Source organism: Triticum urartu, chromosome 7A, assembly GCF_056163025.1.
Source record: "Triticum urartu cultivar PI428250 chromosome 7A, HENAU_Tu73, whole genome shotgun sequence".
NCBI classification, from domain to species: Eukaryota; Viridiplantae; Streptophyta; class Magnoliopsida; order Poales; family Poaceae; genus Triticum; species Triticum urartu.
This window is the reverse complement of record NC_141879.1, coordinates 722,247,300-722,263,782: the sequence shown is the minus strand read 5'-3', so window position 1 is coordinate 722,263,782 and position 16,483 is coordinate 722,247,300. Positions and strand designations below refer to the sequence as shown.

Below are 16,483 nucleotides of genomic sequence, written 5' to 3'. Positions count from 1 at the left end.
ATAGCTATGCTCTACTATTTTCTGTGGGTTGGATGCGAGATTGGCCAGAAAATGGAGGAGATCAACAGAAAATCGCGAGAGAAAGGAGAGAAAAATCAGAGAAGAAACAACCGGCTGGAGGAAGAAGACGCTCGACCTTATCTCGACCTCTTTGGTCATGGGTAGGCCGAAGAGAACTCTTCACTAGCTGGTAGGCCAAAGTCCACCTCTTCAGTCGAAGCCAGGCTGAAGTTAATTTCTTCGGTCAATGGGCCACCGAAAGCCACTTTTTGGCCCCTATCCACACCTCTTTGGCCCACAGTAGACCGAAAAGCGCTTTTTGACCTAGGGAAGACCGAAATTTCCTACATCGGATTCAGCCAGGCCGACGAGGTCATAGTTTTGAAATTTTAAATCTAAGAGATACATTATCCGAATTTGTTATAAAAAATAATATTTTTTTAAAAATCTCAAAACAAGACCCTCTTAAAAACTCTTCAAAATATAAGAGATCCCTTATGAAATACTATGATACTACTAAACAAAAACAAAGTGTATAACAACTAAATATTAAGAGTTTATCAATATATGCGCCAGTGAAGAAATTATCCATGGATACAGGTATCCCTTGATATCATGTTCGGTGGGCAAGGGTTTGCTGACATTTTATACATGTGGATTTTCGCTGCTGGATACCTCAGGTTGGACATGGATTTAGAACTTTCTCCATTGATACCCACTAGATACCAAACAAGAATTCCCCTAAGAATATATACCAAACAAGAATTCCCCTAAGAATAATATATTTTTAGACATCTTAGAAGACATATTTGTCAATTTTTTAATTTATAATCTAGAATTTCTACAAATGTGCTTACTAGACATCTTAGAGATCTTTGCCATAATATTTAAAAATATTCAAATATATACAAGCACATTTATAAACACACGAATAGATAAGTTTAAGATATATATTTGGCACACATCTTAGAGATCTCTACCATGCTAATTAAATATATATGAGCACATGTATACACACACAAACATATGAGTATAAATTATATAATCTATATTATCATCAAAAATTAACTCAAAAGAGAATTTTTGTTACAACATAGAACATACAAATGAAATTTAGCAGATCCAATTTTTATAGTACACTATAGTTGTATGACATAGAATTTTATAGTTAATATTTAGTAGTATTTTTACGTGGTTAACCTTGACAACTAAGCAATAGATAATTATGCATCTATCTAATATGATAAAGATAAGTTTAAAAGGTATAAAATTTTAATATAAAAATGTGTATTCTAATTTATTCTGGACCATAAATCTATTTGGGGTGGCCTTGAGAGGGTAACAGAATAACAAATCAAATCCAACACCACAAGTTGGGAGCTCCTATAGGGCGCCTTGGGTTAGAACAGGTGGCTGACGCCCACGCGGGATGGAATTTGGGCTGGCCCATTATACATGACCGCTTTGCTCGATTTCAGGCGGGTCACTTGTTCGTTGGATTTTTTTTAGTTCAAATCGTTGGATGTGTTGTTTAAAAAAAGTATTTGGTCTTTGTTGACTGTTGACTTTTGCATAAAGTTCACAAAAAACCATCAAAAATAATTAAAAAAAGATCATCAAAATGGGAAAAAGTTCATCAAATTTGAAAAAATCATTGAATCTGTAAAAAGTTCATCAAATTTGAAAAAAAAAGTTCATCGAATTCTAAAAAAGTTCATCGAATTTGATGAAAACAATTCGCACATTTCCAAAAAACAAAAATGGAAAATGAAAAATAAAAAAATAAAAATGAAAAGAAGAGAGAAGAAAAGAAAAAACAAATAGGGAAAATGCTGCTTTCTGTAGCGTTATATATAAAGAAGAAAAAAGAAGTAACCTAATCGCAACAAATAATGTGGCTAGTTTTTTGAAACACCTGTAATTTTATTAATAGTCATAATAATTACATGTACACTGATATGGACCTAAGATCCAAGAAAATACAAAGTAACTCCTATGATTAAGAATTACAATGAAATCTCTTATAAACACCTTTTTCGCAGTATCAATCTCTGCTCGAAGAAATACTAAGACTTCGGTAGTAAGCGAAGGGGTCGGGAGTTCAGAACTCATCAGACGCATCTTCCTGACGTATTTACAGAAAAAAAAGAGTCTACAATGGGCCGGCCCAGCGTGCCGCGGGGGCGTGCGCCCGTTTGCTTAAACAGAAGAAACGGGCGCCTTACACGCCGTTTAGGATTTGCCCCACAAGTGGAAGGAGGAGAGTGGAAGAGGGAGAAAGTGGTGGAGGGACCTCAACCCGTTGAAAGTGCGTTATATCGACTAGAGGGGGGGTGAATAGGCGATTTTTATGAAATTCTTCACTGAGGAATTTGCTAGTGAGGAAATTCCTTAGTGAAGAACTACTAGCAGCGGAATAAGTACTCAGAAGTAAACATAGCAGAATACATGCATGGTCATCATGATGAAATGAAGACAAACACAGAGTACAGAAAGCGTAAACACAGGATAGCACAAGATGAAGACAAACAAACTGAAGAAATTGAACTGAGAAAATAGAGAAAATCTTCAGTCAAAGTCTTCAAACACAGATATGAACAAACACACAACACAGTAATGAGGAAATGAAAGTGTTGAGGAAATAGAGCCAGTTGGCTTGGAGAAGACAATGATTTGGTAGACCAGTTCCAACTGCTGTCTCAGTTGTACATCTGGATGGAGCGGCTGAGTATTTAAACTCGAGGACATCCAGTCCCGGACACACAGTCCTCACCGTATTCTCCTTGAGCTAAGGACACACAGTCCTCGCCCAATCACTCGTGGTAAGTCTTCAGGTGACTTCCGAACCTTCACAAACTCGGGCACTCAGCGATCCACAATTCCTCTTGGATGCTCTAGACCATGACGCCTAACCGTCTGGAAGAAGCACAGTCTTCAAAGGTAACAAGCGTCGGATCCACTCAGGATCAATCTCTTCAGTGATGTTCAATCACTTTGGGTTTGGGTTTTGAATTTTCCTCACTTGATGATTTTCACTCAAAGTCCTCGGAGGATGGGATGCTCTCAAATGACAAGTGTCAGTTTCTCGCGGAGCAGCCAACCAGCTAGTGGTTGTAGGGGGTGGCTATTTATAGCCTAGGGAGCAGTCCGACATGATAAGAAATAAATGCCCTTCAATGATATGACCGTTAGGTGGATAAGATATTTTGGGACAGCTGGCGCGTAGCACAGCAACGGTCGGAAATTTGAGGTACAAATTCCTCAGGGCTATCATGTTCCTCACTGTGTAGGCAATTCGCACTGGCGAATTCCTAACTCCTCAGTCAGAACAAAGTCCTCAGTGACCAGAAGAACTGCGTCTCTGTCACTGAAGAAATTGACTGAACTGAATGAGATTTCCAATGGCTTCACTCGAAGGGATTGGTATGTGTAGGATTTTGAGTTGAGCATCACATGGAAATTTTCTCCTTAGTATTTCCTCGACCCCCTTTAACAGTACAGTGTTTCCTATGACTCAAGAAAGAGAAAATGAAACAACGAAAACAAAAGTCTTCACGCTTCATGTTCCTCGAATGAATTCCAAGTCTTCAGGGTTACACCAATCTCTTCACTTTCAAAGTCTTCAGAAGGTCTTCGGAATATCAAAGTCTTCAGTTGAAGAACTTCATTTTTAGGGGTCGACTTTCTCTGTAAATATCAAACTCCTCATAGACTTATAGACATGTGTACACTCATAAACACATTAGATCCTTAACCTATAAGTCTTCAATACACCAAAATCACTAAGGGGCACTAGATGCACTTACAATCTCCCCCTTTTTGGTGATTGATGACAATATAGGTTAAGTTTTCAACGGGGATAAATATATGAAGTGTAAATACTGATATTGAGGAATTTGATTGCAAGATATAGAAGAACTCCCCCTGAAGATGTGCATAGTGAGGAATTTGCTTTTGAAGCAATGCACACTTGAAGAGTTGAATCATGAAGATCTCCCCCTATATCTTGTAATTCATACACGCATTTGATATATAATATGAAGAATTTGAAATGCGATGAAGAAAGATGGTGACTGACGAATTTCAGCATGCGTGCAATAATATTAATGAGGAATAAGCATGCAGAATAAAGTAGCAGAAGTATCAGACCACCATCGGGTTTAAGTTTACAACTCGATCCAATAAAAGTTTCAGAAGAACGAGAGTTGTAACTTATCAAAAAAACGCCCTTATAATAGACCCGCTTGAAGACTAACTCAGATTTCTCCCCCTTTGTCATCAAATGACCAAAAGGATCGAACCTGAGGACTAACGCCCCTGAAGATAATCAAGTTGATGAAGGAGCGCCAGCGTTGTCGGGGTCGTTTGTCGTAGTAGGGCCTGCCGCAGTGTCATCCAAGTCTTCATTTTCATCAGTCTCTCGCGATGAAGAATAGGAGCTGGCCACCAAAGAAGGAACCTTGACCTTCTTGTATTTCTTCGGAGGAGGTGCAGACCAGTCAAACTCTTCTTTGAGACCATTTTCTTTAGATCTTCAGCGCTGTAGACTTGAGACAGAACAGCCCAGGTGCGGTTGAGGGTTTCATGGAGGTAGTAGTGGTTTTTCTTCACTGCATTGTGTGTTGAAGTCATGTTGTGAAGAATTGAACCAAACTGACGCTTGACCCATTTGTGATTGCGATCAACCTTCTGATGAAGACTGAGGAGTAACTCACGATCAGTCATCACCCTAGGTGCTGTGGCTTGAGGATTTGTCTTGGCATTGTTGGCGGCAGAGTCATGTGTGGCAGAGTCATCATTGGTGGAATAAGATGCAGCTTTGCGAAATTGACCATCCAATGGACGAATGCCTTCATCGATCACAGCAGTTGCCTTGCCCTTTTCTTCAGCTGAGGAAAGTGTCCTTTTGAGGACTTCAATTGGAGGCAAGTAGCTGCAGTGGTTCAGAGTGTCAGCTTTGTAATTGAGTGAAGACCTTGTCCTGATGAATCTCATAATCCATGGCGCATAAGGCTTCAGCTCAAATGGTGACATAGCAATATTTGCCATAGTCCTCATGAAGAAATCATGGAAGTTGACGGGAACGCCATGAATGATGTTGAAAAGCATATTATTCATGATGCCAACAACTTCTTCATCATTAGAGTCGTGGCCTTTGATAGGACTCATTGTCTTCGACAGAATGCGATAGACAGTCCGAGGCACATACAACAATTCCTTGACGAGGAATTTGGTTCGAGGGGCCTGCCCTGGCTTCAAAGGCTTCATCAGCACTTGCATATAGTGATTTGAAAGCTCAGGTTCGTTGTACACACAACGTGCATCTTCAAGGGGAGGACTGAGTGGTAGGGCACGAAGCAATTCAGACGCTGGTGCCTTATAATGAGTGTTCTCTGTCATCCAGTCCAGAACCCATGAATTTACATCTTCAGAGTTGCCGGTGATGTGCAGCGTTGCGTAGAACTGAAGAATGAGTTCTTCATTCCAATCACAGATGTCAGTGCAGAAATTGAGTAGCCCAGCGTCATAAAGAACACTGAGGACTGGCGTGAAGCACGACAGAGACTCCATGTCTACATGAGGAATATGTGCATGGTCGAAGACTTTGTGTTTGTTGAACAGCACTGAGGAATAAAAGTTGGCTTGACTAGCAGTCCAGAAACGCCTCTTCCTTATGCGAGCAGAGTCATAGGGGTTGTAATCTGTGAAGAATACATACTCGCCAAAGAAGTCTTCAGCCTTGAACTTTTGCTTGCGTGAGAACGGATCCTTTGGCTTGGGCAGAGGAGTGTCAGTGAGTTGCATCACTACCTCAGGAATCGCGAGCTCGGGTTCTTCAGGCTGAGGAATTTCAGGTTCTTCCTTAGGTGCAGTCTGAGTTGTCACATTTTCAGCAGCAGCAGGTTCTTCAGCACTAGTGGCTGGAATTTCTTCACGGACAGATGAGTTAGGATGAGTTTCTTCAGAGCCCAATTGAACTGTTGGTGCAGGGGAGTGAGGGATTTGCTGCAGCGGGGTGAAGAGGGGAGAATTGGGATGCTGACTTTCCCAAAAGTCGTCATTCATCACTGGAGTTGTGCTTCCAATGTCCACATCTTCATCATCAATTTCTTCAACACCAGCCTCTTCAGCAGTAAACTGAGGCATTGGTGATGATACCACTGGGGTTGAAGGGATCGCATCCACTTCAATTTCTTCATCAATCTGCTCTGATGAAGCAGTAGATTGAGTTTCTTCATCAGATCCGCTTGGGATCACATATTCTTCATCAAATGGAACAAGGTCCTTTGATGGCATGGTGGAAATCGGAACAGCATCGATCGGATTTTCATATGAGCTGGTCAAAGGCTTGATCTTCTTTGAAGCTGAAGATTCTGAAGCACTTGATGCTTTCCTTTTCTTCACTGCAGCTCGCTCTGCAGCCTTGGTCTTCTTCACATCTGATGCAGATGGAAGGATAGGAGTTGGTGTAGGCGCAGGTGGAGCTGAGGAATCTGTTTGAATTTCTTCAGGCGCAACTGATGCAGTTGCCCTGACATCTTCAGTTTCTTCAGGCGCACCACTAGTGGATGCCCTGGCAATTTCTTCAGCGACTGGAATGGAGTCATCAGCCCTGGAACTAGCATTTTCTTCGGCAGCCTGAAAATCATCAGCGGTGCTGGCGTGTTCTTCAGTCGGCTGAGCAGAAGCTTCGGCTTGAGGAACTTCTTGTTGCGATGGGCTGCAACATTGGTGAACTTTTCAGTCAGTTTCACGAACCTGACTTTAGCTCCTTGCCAGTCTGCATAGTATGAGTTGAATTTGTCGCTGAGGGTTTTGATTTCAGACTGAATCTTTATGAGTTCATCAGTCGTCATTTTGACCACGTTGGCCTTCAGATACTTTTCTTTCTTGTATTGGGCCTTCTTGATCTGCCTGGCCTAGTCATATTTCCACTTCTCCTCTTGAATGAAGTGAGTCAACATGTGATTTTGACCAGGCGTCAACTTGAAGTCAGGCATAGGTGAATTTGGATCCTTATGCCAGAGATCAATATAATTGAGGATCGCCCTTGGATCCAAAAGCAGTGGCACAGGTGTGCCTTTGGCTCTAGCGGCCCTGACTTGTCGGTCCCTGATGATTTCTGCAAGTTCATCATCATCAGCCTCATCATCTTCAGGTGGCTCTTGAAAGGCGACCTGTTTCTTCTTAGGACTTGGTCGAGGACCTTGTCCAGCAGTTGCTTTAGTCTTCAGCAGAGTGGGGCCAGATAAAGAATTTGGTGCAGCCGAGGAACTTGCTGAGACACCAGAGGCAATAGAGATGCCAGCAGTCCTTTGGCACGTAGCCAGATGCACAGGTGTTGAGGACTTTGTCAGAACAGCTGAGGACTTTGGAGGAGGTGCTGAGGATTTTGAAGGAGCAGGAGCAGCATGAGGAATTGGTCTTGAAGATTTTGAAGTTCCTGGCCGAGAGGGCGCAGCTGAGGAACTTGGCCGTGAGGGCATTGTTGGTGAAGCACTTGGCTTATGAGCAGGCTTCTTAGCCATTGATTTCCTCGGCTTGACAGAGGCCTCAGTAGCAGCAGAATCTTCATTGAATTTCCTCACTGCTTCTCTGGCTTGTCTTGCCAACTTGGCTTGACGCCTGGCCCATTCTTCAGGAAAGTCCTCACCGCGTTTGAGGCTAGTGGGATCAGCAACTTGGCCAGGTGCCAGTGGATGTCTTGGGCATGGAGGGTTGAGAGCGAATTTCTTCATGTACTTTGGAGTGACATATCTGTACTCCCTCCATTCACGTGCCCATCTCCATTCTATCCTTCGAATGCGCACCTTGCGCTGATTTTTGTTTTCTTTGCCAAACTTGGCTTCATCAGGTGTGCAGTACTCAGCATATATATCCTCAGGGATTTCAAACGCAGTCATAACCTCAGGTTTCTTTCCTCCTTTCTGCGGCTTCTTACCATCTGCCATATTCTTCAGCTGAGGAATTTGAATAATCGAATTCTCTGAAGAAGTATGCAGTTTCTCTTCAAGGAACGCTGCAAATGAGTTAAGTTGATGAGAACCTAGTGATTCAGCAGCGGACATGAGTACCTGTGAACAGAATGTAGTTGCGAGGAATTTGGAGAGGTCACATGCGTTCTCAGAAGGTTTTTCAAAAAGAACAAGTTTGAGGAATTTGACCAGATGCGTCTTGAAGAATTTCACTAAGCGTACTTTGTCTTAGGTTCTAGAGTTGTATAGATCGAGGATCCACACAATTGACGAATCTTGAAGAAAAATGATGCTTAGAGAAATGAATCAAGAACAGAAGATTTGTGAGGTGTTTTGTGTGTGAAGATTTGGAGAATAAAACACCTTTTGAAGATTTTGTAGAAAAGTTCCGAATCAAAGAGGGCAGTAAAAGTAACTTTTAATTACCCTGAATGAAGAACACGACGAACAGTGAGGTCAAACAGTGAAGTTCGTCGGTGTAGATCTTCCACGCCCTAACTCGGCGGAGGAAGACGTCTACGGCGGCGGCGGAGGTGAAGATTTCCGCGGTCGGCGCGAGTACGACGGTGACGAGGTTAAGGCAGTGAAGCTCTTCCTCACCGGCGATGATGGAGTAGCGGCGGCGCTAGGGTTTGGGAAGCTCGAGCGGGAGAGAGAGATCGAGCGGAGTAAAAGAAGTGAGGAAGGGGTGAGGGGGTATTTATAGTGGCAGTGAAAAACTGTTCGCCCGAAGATTTAGGACGAACGTGCCCCTGACCTTTCTCCTTCTCACGACATGTGTCACCCACGTACTGTGTAGTGGAGATCGTGTAAGATCGTGGGTGAATAGAATAATGCATCGTGGGATGCGGAACGGTTTGAGCGGCAAAACCGAAAATTTTGGATAAAATTAGTTTTAACGTTCCGTTCGCAATTTCTTCAGCTGACAAGGACACAGTGAAGATTTTGAACGAGTTTCAAATAGAATGCACATGAATAATTTGTGAATAGATTGGATTGAGTATAGCATAGAGGGGAAGGGTCCGATCACATTCACTTAGCAGAAAAAACCAACTTGAAGAGATAGCTATAAGTGAATGCTGTAGAGGACATAAACTCACATATATATATATAGCCAATGAAGAAAAACGACGAAATAAGTGAAGATTTTGCAAAGTTGAAGAATTTGAACAAACTAAGGAATTTCAAAAGCTGAGGAAAAACTCAAATTGAAGATTTTCAACTTTTGTGGTGGCGTGACCCACCGTATAAGAACGATGATTTCAGACACCGCGTACAATTGTCGTAGGGTTCTGAGAATCAAATTATTCATTAATTTCTTCACACTTAGAGTGTTATTCTTCATTGATTGAAGAAAAACGTTTCTTCATGTGTTGCACATCTAAGTCATCAATTTTGCATAAGTGTTAGGATGAGTGCCTTTTCAAAGTACATTCGAAGACTCTAAGATATTTAGCTCACACCGCAACTTGCTAAATCTCTTCTCATCCAAGGGCTTTGTGAAGATATCGGCTAGTTGTTCTTCAGTCTTCACATGCTCAATAGAAATGTCGCCCTTCAACACATGATCGCGAAGAAAATGATGACGAATCTGAATGTGCTTTGTCTTCGAGTGCTGAACTGGGTTGTGAGCAATCTTGATGGCACTCTCATTGTCACAGAGGAGAGGCACATTCTTCACGTTGACGCCATAGTCCTTGAGTGTTTGCTTCATCCATAGCAGTTGAGCACAGCAAGAACCAGCAGCAATGTACTCAGCTTCAACAGTAGACAGTGATACGCAGTTCTGTTTCTTCGAGGACCAACAGACCAAGGATCGTCCGAGGAAATGACAAGTACCAGATGTTGACTTGCGGTCCACACGATCACCAGCATAGTCAGAGTCAGAATATCCAATGAGATCAAAATCCGAGCCCTTGGGATACCATAATCCTAGTGTTGGTGTGTGAGCTAGATATCGAAGAATATACTTCACAACCTTATGGTGTGATTCCTTCGGTGCAGCTTGAAATCGGGCACACATGCAAACACTAAGCATTATATCTGGCCTAGATGCACATAAGTACAATAAAGAGCCAATCATGGAGCGGTATACCTTATGATTGAAGTCAATACCATTTTCATCAGTGCATAGATGACCATTTGTGAGCATAGGAATTTTGATGCCTTTGCAATCTTGCATGCCAAATTTCTTCAGGACATCCTTGAGGTATTTCTCCTGAGATATGAATATGCCATTGCGCTGTTGATGAATTTGAAGACCTAAGAAGAATTTCAACTCTCCCATCATAGACATTTGATATTCTTCACTCATCATATAGGCAAATTCATCACTATAACGTTGGTCAGTACAGCCAAAGATGATATCATCAACATATATTTGGCAGACAAACAGTTCACCATCATAAGATTTAGTAAAGAGAGTGGGATCAAGTGAACCGGGTGTGAAGCCTTTCTTCATGAAGAATTCATTCAATGTATCATACCACGCCCGTGGGGCCTGCTTGAGGCCATAGAGGGCCTTATTTAGTCTGAAGACTTTGTCAGGATGTTTCGGATCTTCAAAACCTGGGGGTTGAGCAACATATACTTCTTCCTCAAGCTTACCATTGAGAAATGCACTTTTCACATCCAATTGATATAAGATGATATCATGATGGTTAGCATAAGCAAGTAATATGCGGATAGCCTCAAGTCTAGCAACAGGTGCAAAAGTTTCATCGAAATCAACTCCTTCAACCTGTGTGTAGCCTTGAGCTACTAGTCGTGCCTTATTCCTCACCACAACACCATTTTCATCTTGCTTGTTGCGGTAGATCCACTTTGTGCCAATGATGTTATGCTTGCGAGGATCGGGACGATTGACCAGTTCCCAGACGTTGTTGAGCTTGAACTGATGTAATTCTTCTTGCATGGCCTGAATCCACTCAGGCTCCAAAAATGCTTCATCTACCTTAGTGGGCTCTGTGATAGAGACAAAGGCAAAGTGGCCACACAAGTTAGATAGATGTGAAGCTTTTGAGCGTGTCAGAGGACCTGGTGCTCTAATGTCATCGATGATCTTCTCCACTTGCACTTCTTTTGCAACGCGAGGATGAGCTGGTTGTCGTTGAGGAATTTGATCAGCATTTTCTTCAGCATCAATTTCCTCAGCATTTTCTTCAGGTACATCAGCTCGATGTTCTTCACGTTCTGGAATGAATTCTTCAGCAGATTCTTCAGTAGGAATGACATCTTCGGTAGCCTTGTGCTTGATAGAATCCTCAGGTGCTGGTTCATCTAACACAGAAGGTAGGTGCTCTCTTTGCGAGCCATTAGTTTCATCGAACCGCACAACTACAGTTTCAACAATCTTGTGAAGAACATTGTTGAAGACTCTGTAGGTGTGCGAGTCCTTTCCGTAACCAAGCATAAAACCTTCATGTGCTTTTGGGGCAAATTTAGAGTTGTGATGAGGATCTCTAATCCAGCATTTAGCACCGAAGACTTTGAAATAACTCACATTGGGTTTCTTGTCAGTGAGGAGTTCAAAGGCAGTCTTCTTGAAGAATTTGTGAAGATATACTCTGTTGCTGATGTGGCACGCAGTATCAATTGCATCAACCCAGAAACGACGAGGGGTTTTGTACTCATCGAGCATAGTGCGAGCCATCTCAGCAAGAGTCCTGTTCTTGCACTCCACGACGCCATTCTGTTGAGTATAAGGAGCAGATAACTCATGAGTAATACCAAGTTCATCAAGATAGTCATCGAGACCTGAATTCTTGAACTCAGTGCCATTGTCACTTCTGATGTGCTTGATCTTCACACCAAAGTTGGTTGAAGCCCTCGAGGAAAATCGTTTGAAGACTTCCTGCACTTCATGTTTGTAAGAAACAAGGTGTACCCATGTGTAGCGAGAGTAATCATCAACAATAACAAATCCATATTGAGATGCTTCATTTGAAACAGAGGAATAGTGATTAGGACCGAAGAGATCCATGTGAAGCAATTCGAATGGACGAGTAGTGGTCATGATAGTCTTCGCTGGATGCTTGGCCTTGGTCATCTTTCCAGCTTCACAGGCACCGCATAAGTGATCCTTGAGGAATTTGACATTCTCAATGCCAATAACATGCTTCTTCTTTACAAGCGTGTGCAAATTCCTCATGCCTGCATGACCAAGTCGTCGATGCCATAGCCATCCTTCTGAAGCTTTTGCAAGTAGGCACACAACTGGTTGTGAATCTGCAAAGAAATCAACAATATACAAGTCTCCTCTCGTAAAGCCTTCGAAGACTTTGGATTTGTCAGCTTCCATAATCACAACACAACGATACTTGCCAAAGACAACCACGATATCAAGATCACAAAGCATTGAGACAGACATAAGGTTGTATCCTAAGGACTCAACAAGCATGACTTTGTCCATGTGTCGATCCTTTGTGATAGCAACCTTACCTAGACCCAATACCTGACTTTTGCTCTTGTCAGCGAAGATGATATGCTTCAGATGTGATGACGATAAGGGAGCATCCATCAACAGATTCCTGTCGCCAGTCATGTGATTTGTACATCCACTATCAAGGACCCACTCAGTGGCTTTGGGTTGATCATCCTGCAGATGAATTAGTGCAACTTACGAACCTCATATACTTCAGCAGTGAACAATATGATATCACAATTCATCAGATCAATTTCATCAAGTGGTAAGACAGATAAAGCAGTGTGAGGACGTGAGAAATGAAAATTCATTTCTTCATGATTAGCCTGCATCCGTTCAGGCAATTTGTCAGGTCCCCAGCAAATTCTTCAGACGTTACCGTACGTCTGGAGACCTGACATTGCATAAGAGATTAGTTCTTTTTCTTCACCACCCACATATGAAGGGGTGGCAAAGAGTTCATCACTCTGCGAGCTCCATATGAGAATGGTGGCATAGCGGCCAAACCTTTTCGTTTCACATAAGACGGGTTAGGGTAAGCATATGAATAAGCAGAGAAATTCTTTGAGGACTTATGAACATAATGATTAGAAGAATAATGCTCATATTCATAGCCCTTGGCTCTTTCCTGCGAAATAGAGTTGTTAGCACGATGATGTTCATATGAGGACTTTGATCCTTTTGAGGAATTTGATCCACGTGAGGAACTTGGTCCGTATGAGGACTTGGATCCATATGAAGAATTTGGTCCATATGAAGAGTTTGATCTAGGGTTCCTTTTCTTCACAGGTGGTGTCATGAGGACATTCACCTGAAGACTTTAAAGGCACTTTTTGGGAACCCAGATTTTCTTCATAGGTGAACCGTTCCTGCAGTTAGTGCCAACATATCTAGCAAATACTTCACCATTCTGATTTTTGAATAGTTTATAGTTGGAGTCAAATGACTCATCAGAAGAATGAGAAGATTCACATGTATAGCCAGATAAATTAGATGGATAACCTGGAGGTCCCTTTGCAGCAACCCATGAGGTTTTGGGGTACTGCTCAGGCTTCCAATATGTACCATCAGCATTGAGTTTCCTCTCAAAGGCAATACCCTCTTTCCTAGGGTTCCTGTTGAGGATCTGCTTTTTCAGCACATCACAAAGAGCCTGATGCCCTTTGAGGCTTTTGTACATGCCTGTCATGTACAATTCCTTCAGCCCTGCATCGTTAGTGATACTAGTAATGTCCTCAGATGAGGAATTAGTGATAGCAGAGGCAGGTGAAGACTTTGTAACATTAGAAGCATTTGAACATTCAAGTGAAGAATTAGCAGTTTCTTGTTCAATGCATTTTAAACATGGAGGAATGAATTCTTCCTGAGCAGCGCTGATTTGTTGAGCAAGTAATGAATCGCGCTCCTTCTGAAGATCTTCATAACTCACTCTCAGCTTCTCAAGATCTTGCTTTCTTTGAAGAAATTCATAAGAAAGCTTCTCATGATCAGACAAGAGAGTGTTATGATCACCTTGAAGGTTGTCAAACCTGGTCTGAAGTCTCTGAAGATTTTCAGTCAAGGCTTTAGTGCGATCCATTTCTTCACCCAACATATCATCACTTTTGTCTAGCATGTTTTGAACCTTTTCAAAAGCCTTTTGTTGTTTCACAGCAATCTTAGCAAGTTTAGAATAGCTAGGCTTAAGACTGTCATCAGATTCATCTTCACTCGACTCAGAGGAGGTATATCTGGGTACCTTGGCACCCTTTGCCATGAAGCAATAGGTGGGAGCGTAGTCATCGTTGCCTTCATCAGCCTTGTTGGTGAGATCATTTTCTTCAGAGTTGAAGATAGACTTGCTGACGAATGCGGTAGCGAGAGCTAGGCTCGCCACACCTGATTCAGAGTCCTCAGAAGCCTCCTCTTCCTCTTGTTCCTCAGATTCAGCTTCAGAGTCCATTTCCTTGCCAATGAATGCCCGAGCCTTCTTGGAGCTGCTCTTCTTGTGAGATGAAGACTTTGAGGATTTTGACGATGAAGATTTTGAAGACTTCTTCTTTTTCTTTGCATCATCAGAACTGTAATCCTTGTATTTCTTCTTCTTTGATTCCTTTTCCCACTGAGGATAATCTTGAATGTAATGTCCTGGTTTCTTGCACTTGTGACAAAGCCTCTTCTTGTAGTCACTGGATGAGGAATCATTGCTCCTTGAGGGTTTTCCAAAACGACCACGTCTTGAGAACTTCTGGAATTTCTTCACAAGCAGTGCTAGATCATGACTCAGTTCTTCAGGGTCACCAAGGCTGCTACCAGAGTCTTCATCTTCGGATTCTGATACTGCCTTGGCCTTCAGTGCACGTGATCTGCCATAGCTCGAACCATAGAGGTCTCTCTTTTCAGCAAGCTGGAACTCATGAGTGTTTAGTCTCTCGAGGATATCAGCGGGGTCAAGTGACTTGTAATCAGCACGCTCTTGTATCATCAGTGCCAGAGTATCAAATGAGGAATCAAGCAATCTCAGCAATTTCTTCACCACTTCATGGTCGGTGATGTCAGTGGCACCAAGTGCTTGAAGCTCATTTGAGATGTCAGTGAGGCGATCGAAGGTTTGCTGAACATTTTCATTGTCGAGTCTTTTGAAGCGGTTGGAGAGATTGCGAAGAACATCAACTCGAGAGTCACGCTGAGTTGAAAGTCCTTCATTGACCTTAGACAGCCTATCCCAGATAAGCTTAGCAGTTTCCAAAGCACTCACTCTACCATACTGTTCTTTACTCAGATGGCCACATATGATATTCTTCGCTTGGGAATCGAGTTGCTTGAATCTCTTCACATCGGTAGCGTTCAGTGAGGGTGAGACGGAGGGAACACCATTTTCTACAACGTACCAGAGATCGTTATCAATTGCCTCAAGATGCATGCGCATCTTGTTCTTCCAGTAGGGGTAGTCCGTCCCATCAAAGGTAGGACACCCAGCAGAGACCTTGATCATACCTGCGGTCGACATAACTGAAACTCCAGGCGGTTAAACCAAAATCACACAGAACAAGGGAGTACCTTACTCTGATACCAATTGAAAGTGCGTTATATCGACTAGAGGGGGGTGAATAGGCGATTTTTATGAAATTCTTCACTGAGGAATTTGCTAGTGAGGAAATTCCTTAGTGAAGAACTACTAGCAGCGGAATAAGTACTCAGAAGTAAACATAGCAGAATACATGCATGGTCATCATGATGAAATGAAGACAAACACAGAGTACAGAAAGCGTAAACACATGATAGCACAAGATGAAGACAAACAGACTGAAGAAATTGAACTGAGGAAATAGAGAAAGTCTTCAGTTAAAGTCTTCAAACACAGATATGAACAAACACACAACACAGTAATGAGGAAATGAAAGTGTTGAGGAAATAGAACCAGTTGGCTTGGAGAAGACAATGATTTGGTAGACCAGTTCCAACTGCTGTCTCAGTTGTACATCTGGATGGAGCGGCTGAGTATTTAAACTCGAGGACACCCAGTCCCGGACACACAGTCCTCACCGTATTCTCCTTGAGCTAAGGACACACAGTCCTCGCCCAATCACTCATGGTAAGTCTTCAGGTGACTTCCGAACCTTCACAAACTCGGTCACTCAGCGATCCACAATTCCTCTTGGATGCTCTAGACCATGACACCTAACCGTCTGGAAGAAGCACAGTCTTCAAAGGTAACAAGCGTCGGATCCACTCAGGATCAATCTCTTCAGTGATGTTCAATCACTTTGGGTTTGTAGGTGTTTGGGTTTGGGTTTTGGATTTTCCTCACTTGATGATTTTCACTCAAAGTCCTCGGAGGATGGGATGCTCTCAAATGACAAGTATTAGTTTCTCGCGGAACAGCCAACCAGCTAGTGGTTGTAGGGGGTGGCTATTTATAGCCTAGGGAGCAGCCCGGCATGATAAGACATAAATTCCCTTCAATGGTATGACCGTTAGGTGGATAAGATATTTTGGGACAGCTGGCGCGTAGCACAGCAACGGTCGGAAATTTGAGGTACAAATTCCTCAGGGCTATCATGTTCCTCACTGTGTAGGCAATTCACACTGGCGAATTCCTAAC

The 16,483-nt window shown here is 42.6% G+C and overlaps 1 protein-coding gene across 1 annotated transcript; it reads right to left on the bottom strand.

Moving 5' to 3' along the window:
* Positions 1–5,672: 5,672 nt before the first annotated feature.
* On the bottom strand, positions 5,673–15,388 carry LOC147962242 (uncharacterized). The gene is made up of 4 exons (XM_087534108.1): positions 14,002–15,388; positions 7,812–8,020; positions 5,812–6,204; positions 5,673–5,702 (listed from the first exon to the last, which is right to left on the bottom strand). Exons 1-4 carry the CDS (start codon positions 15,386–15,388, stop codon positions 5,673–5,675), a joined length of 2,019 nt encoding a protein of 672 aa, XP_087390234.1.
* Positions 15,389–16,483: the final 1,095 nt, after the last annotated feature.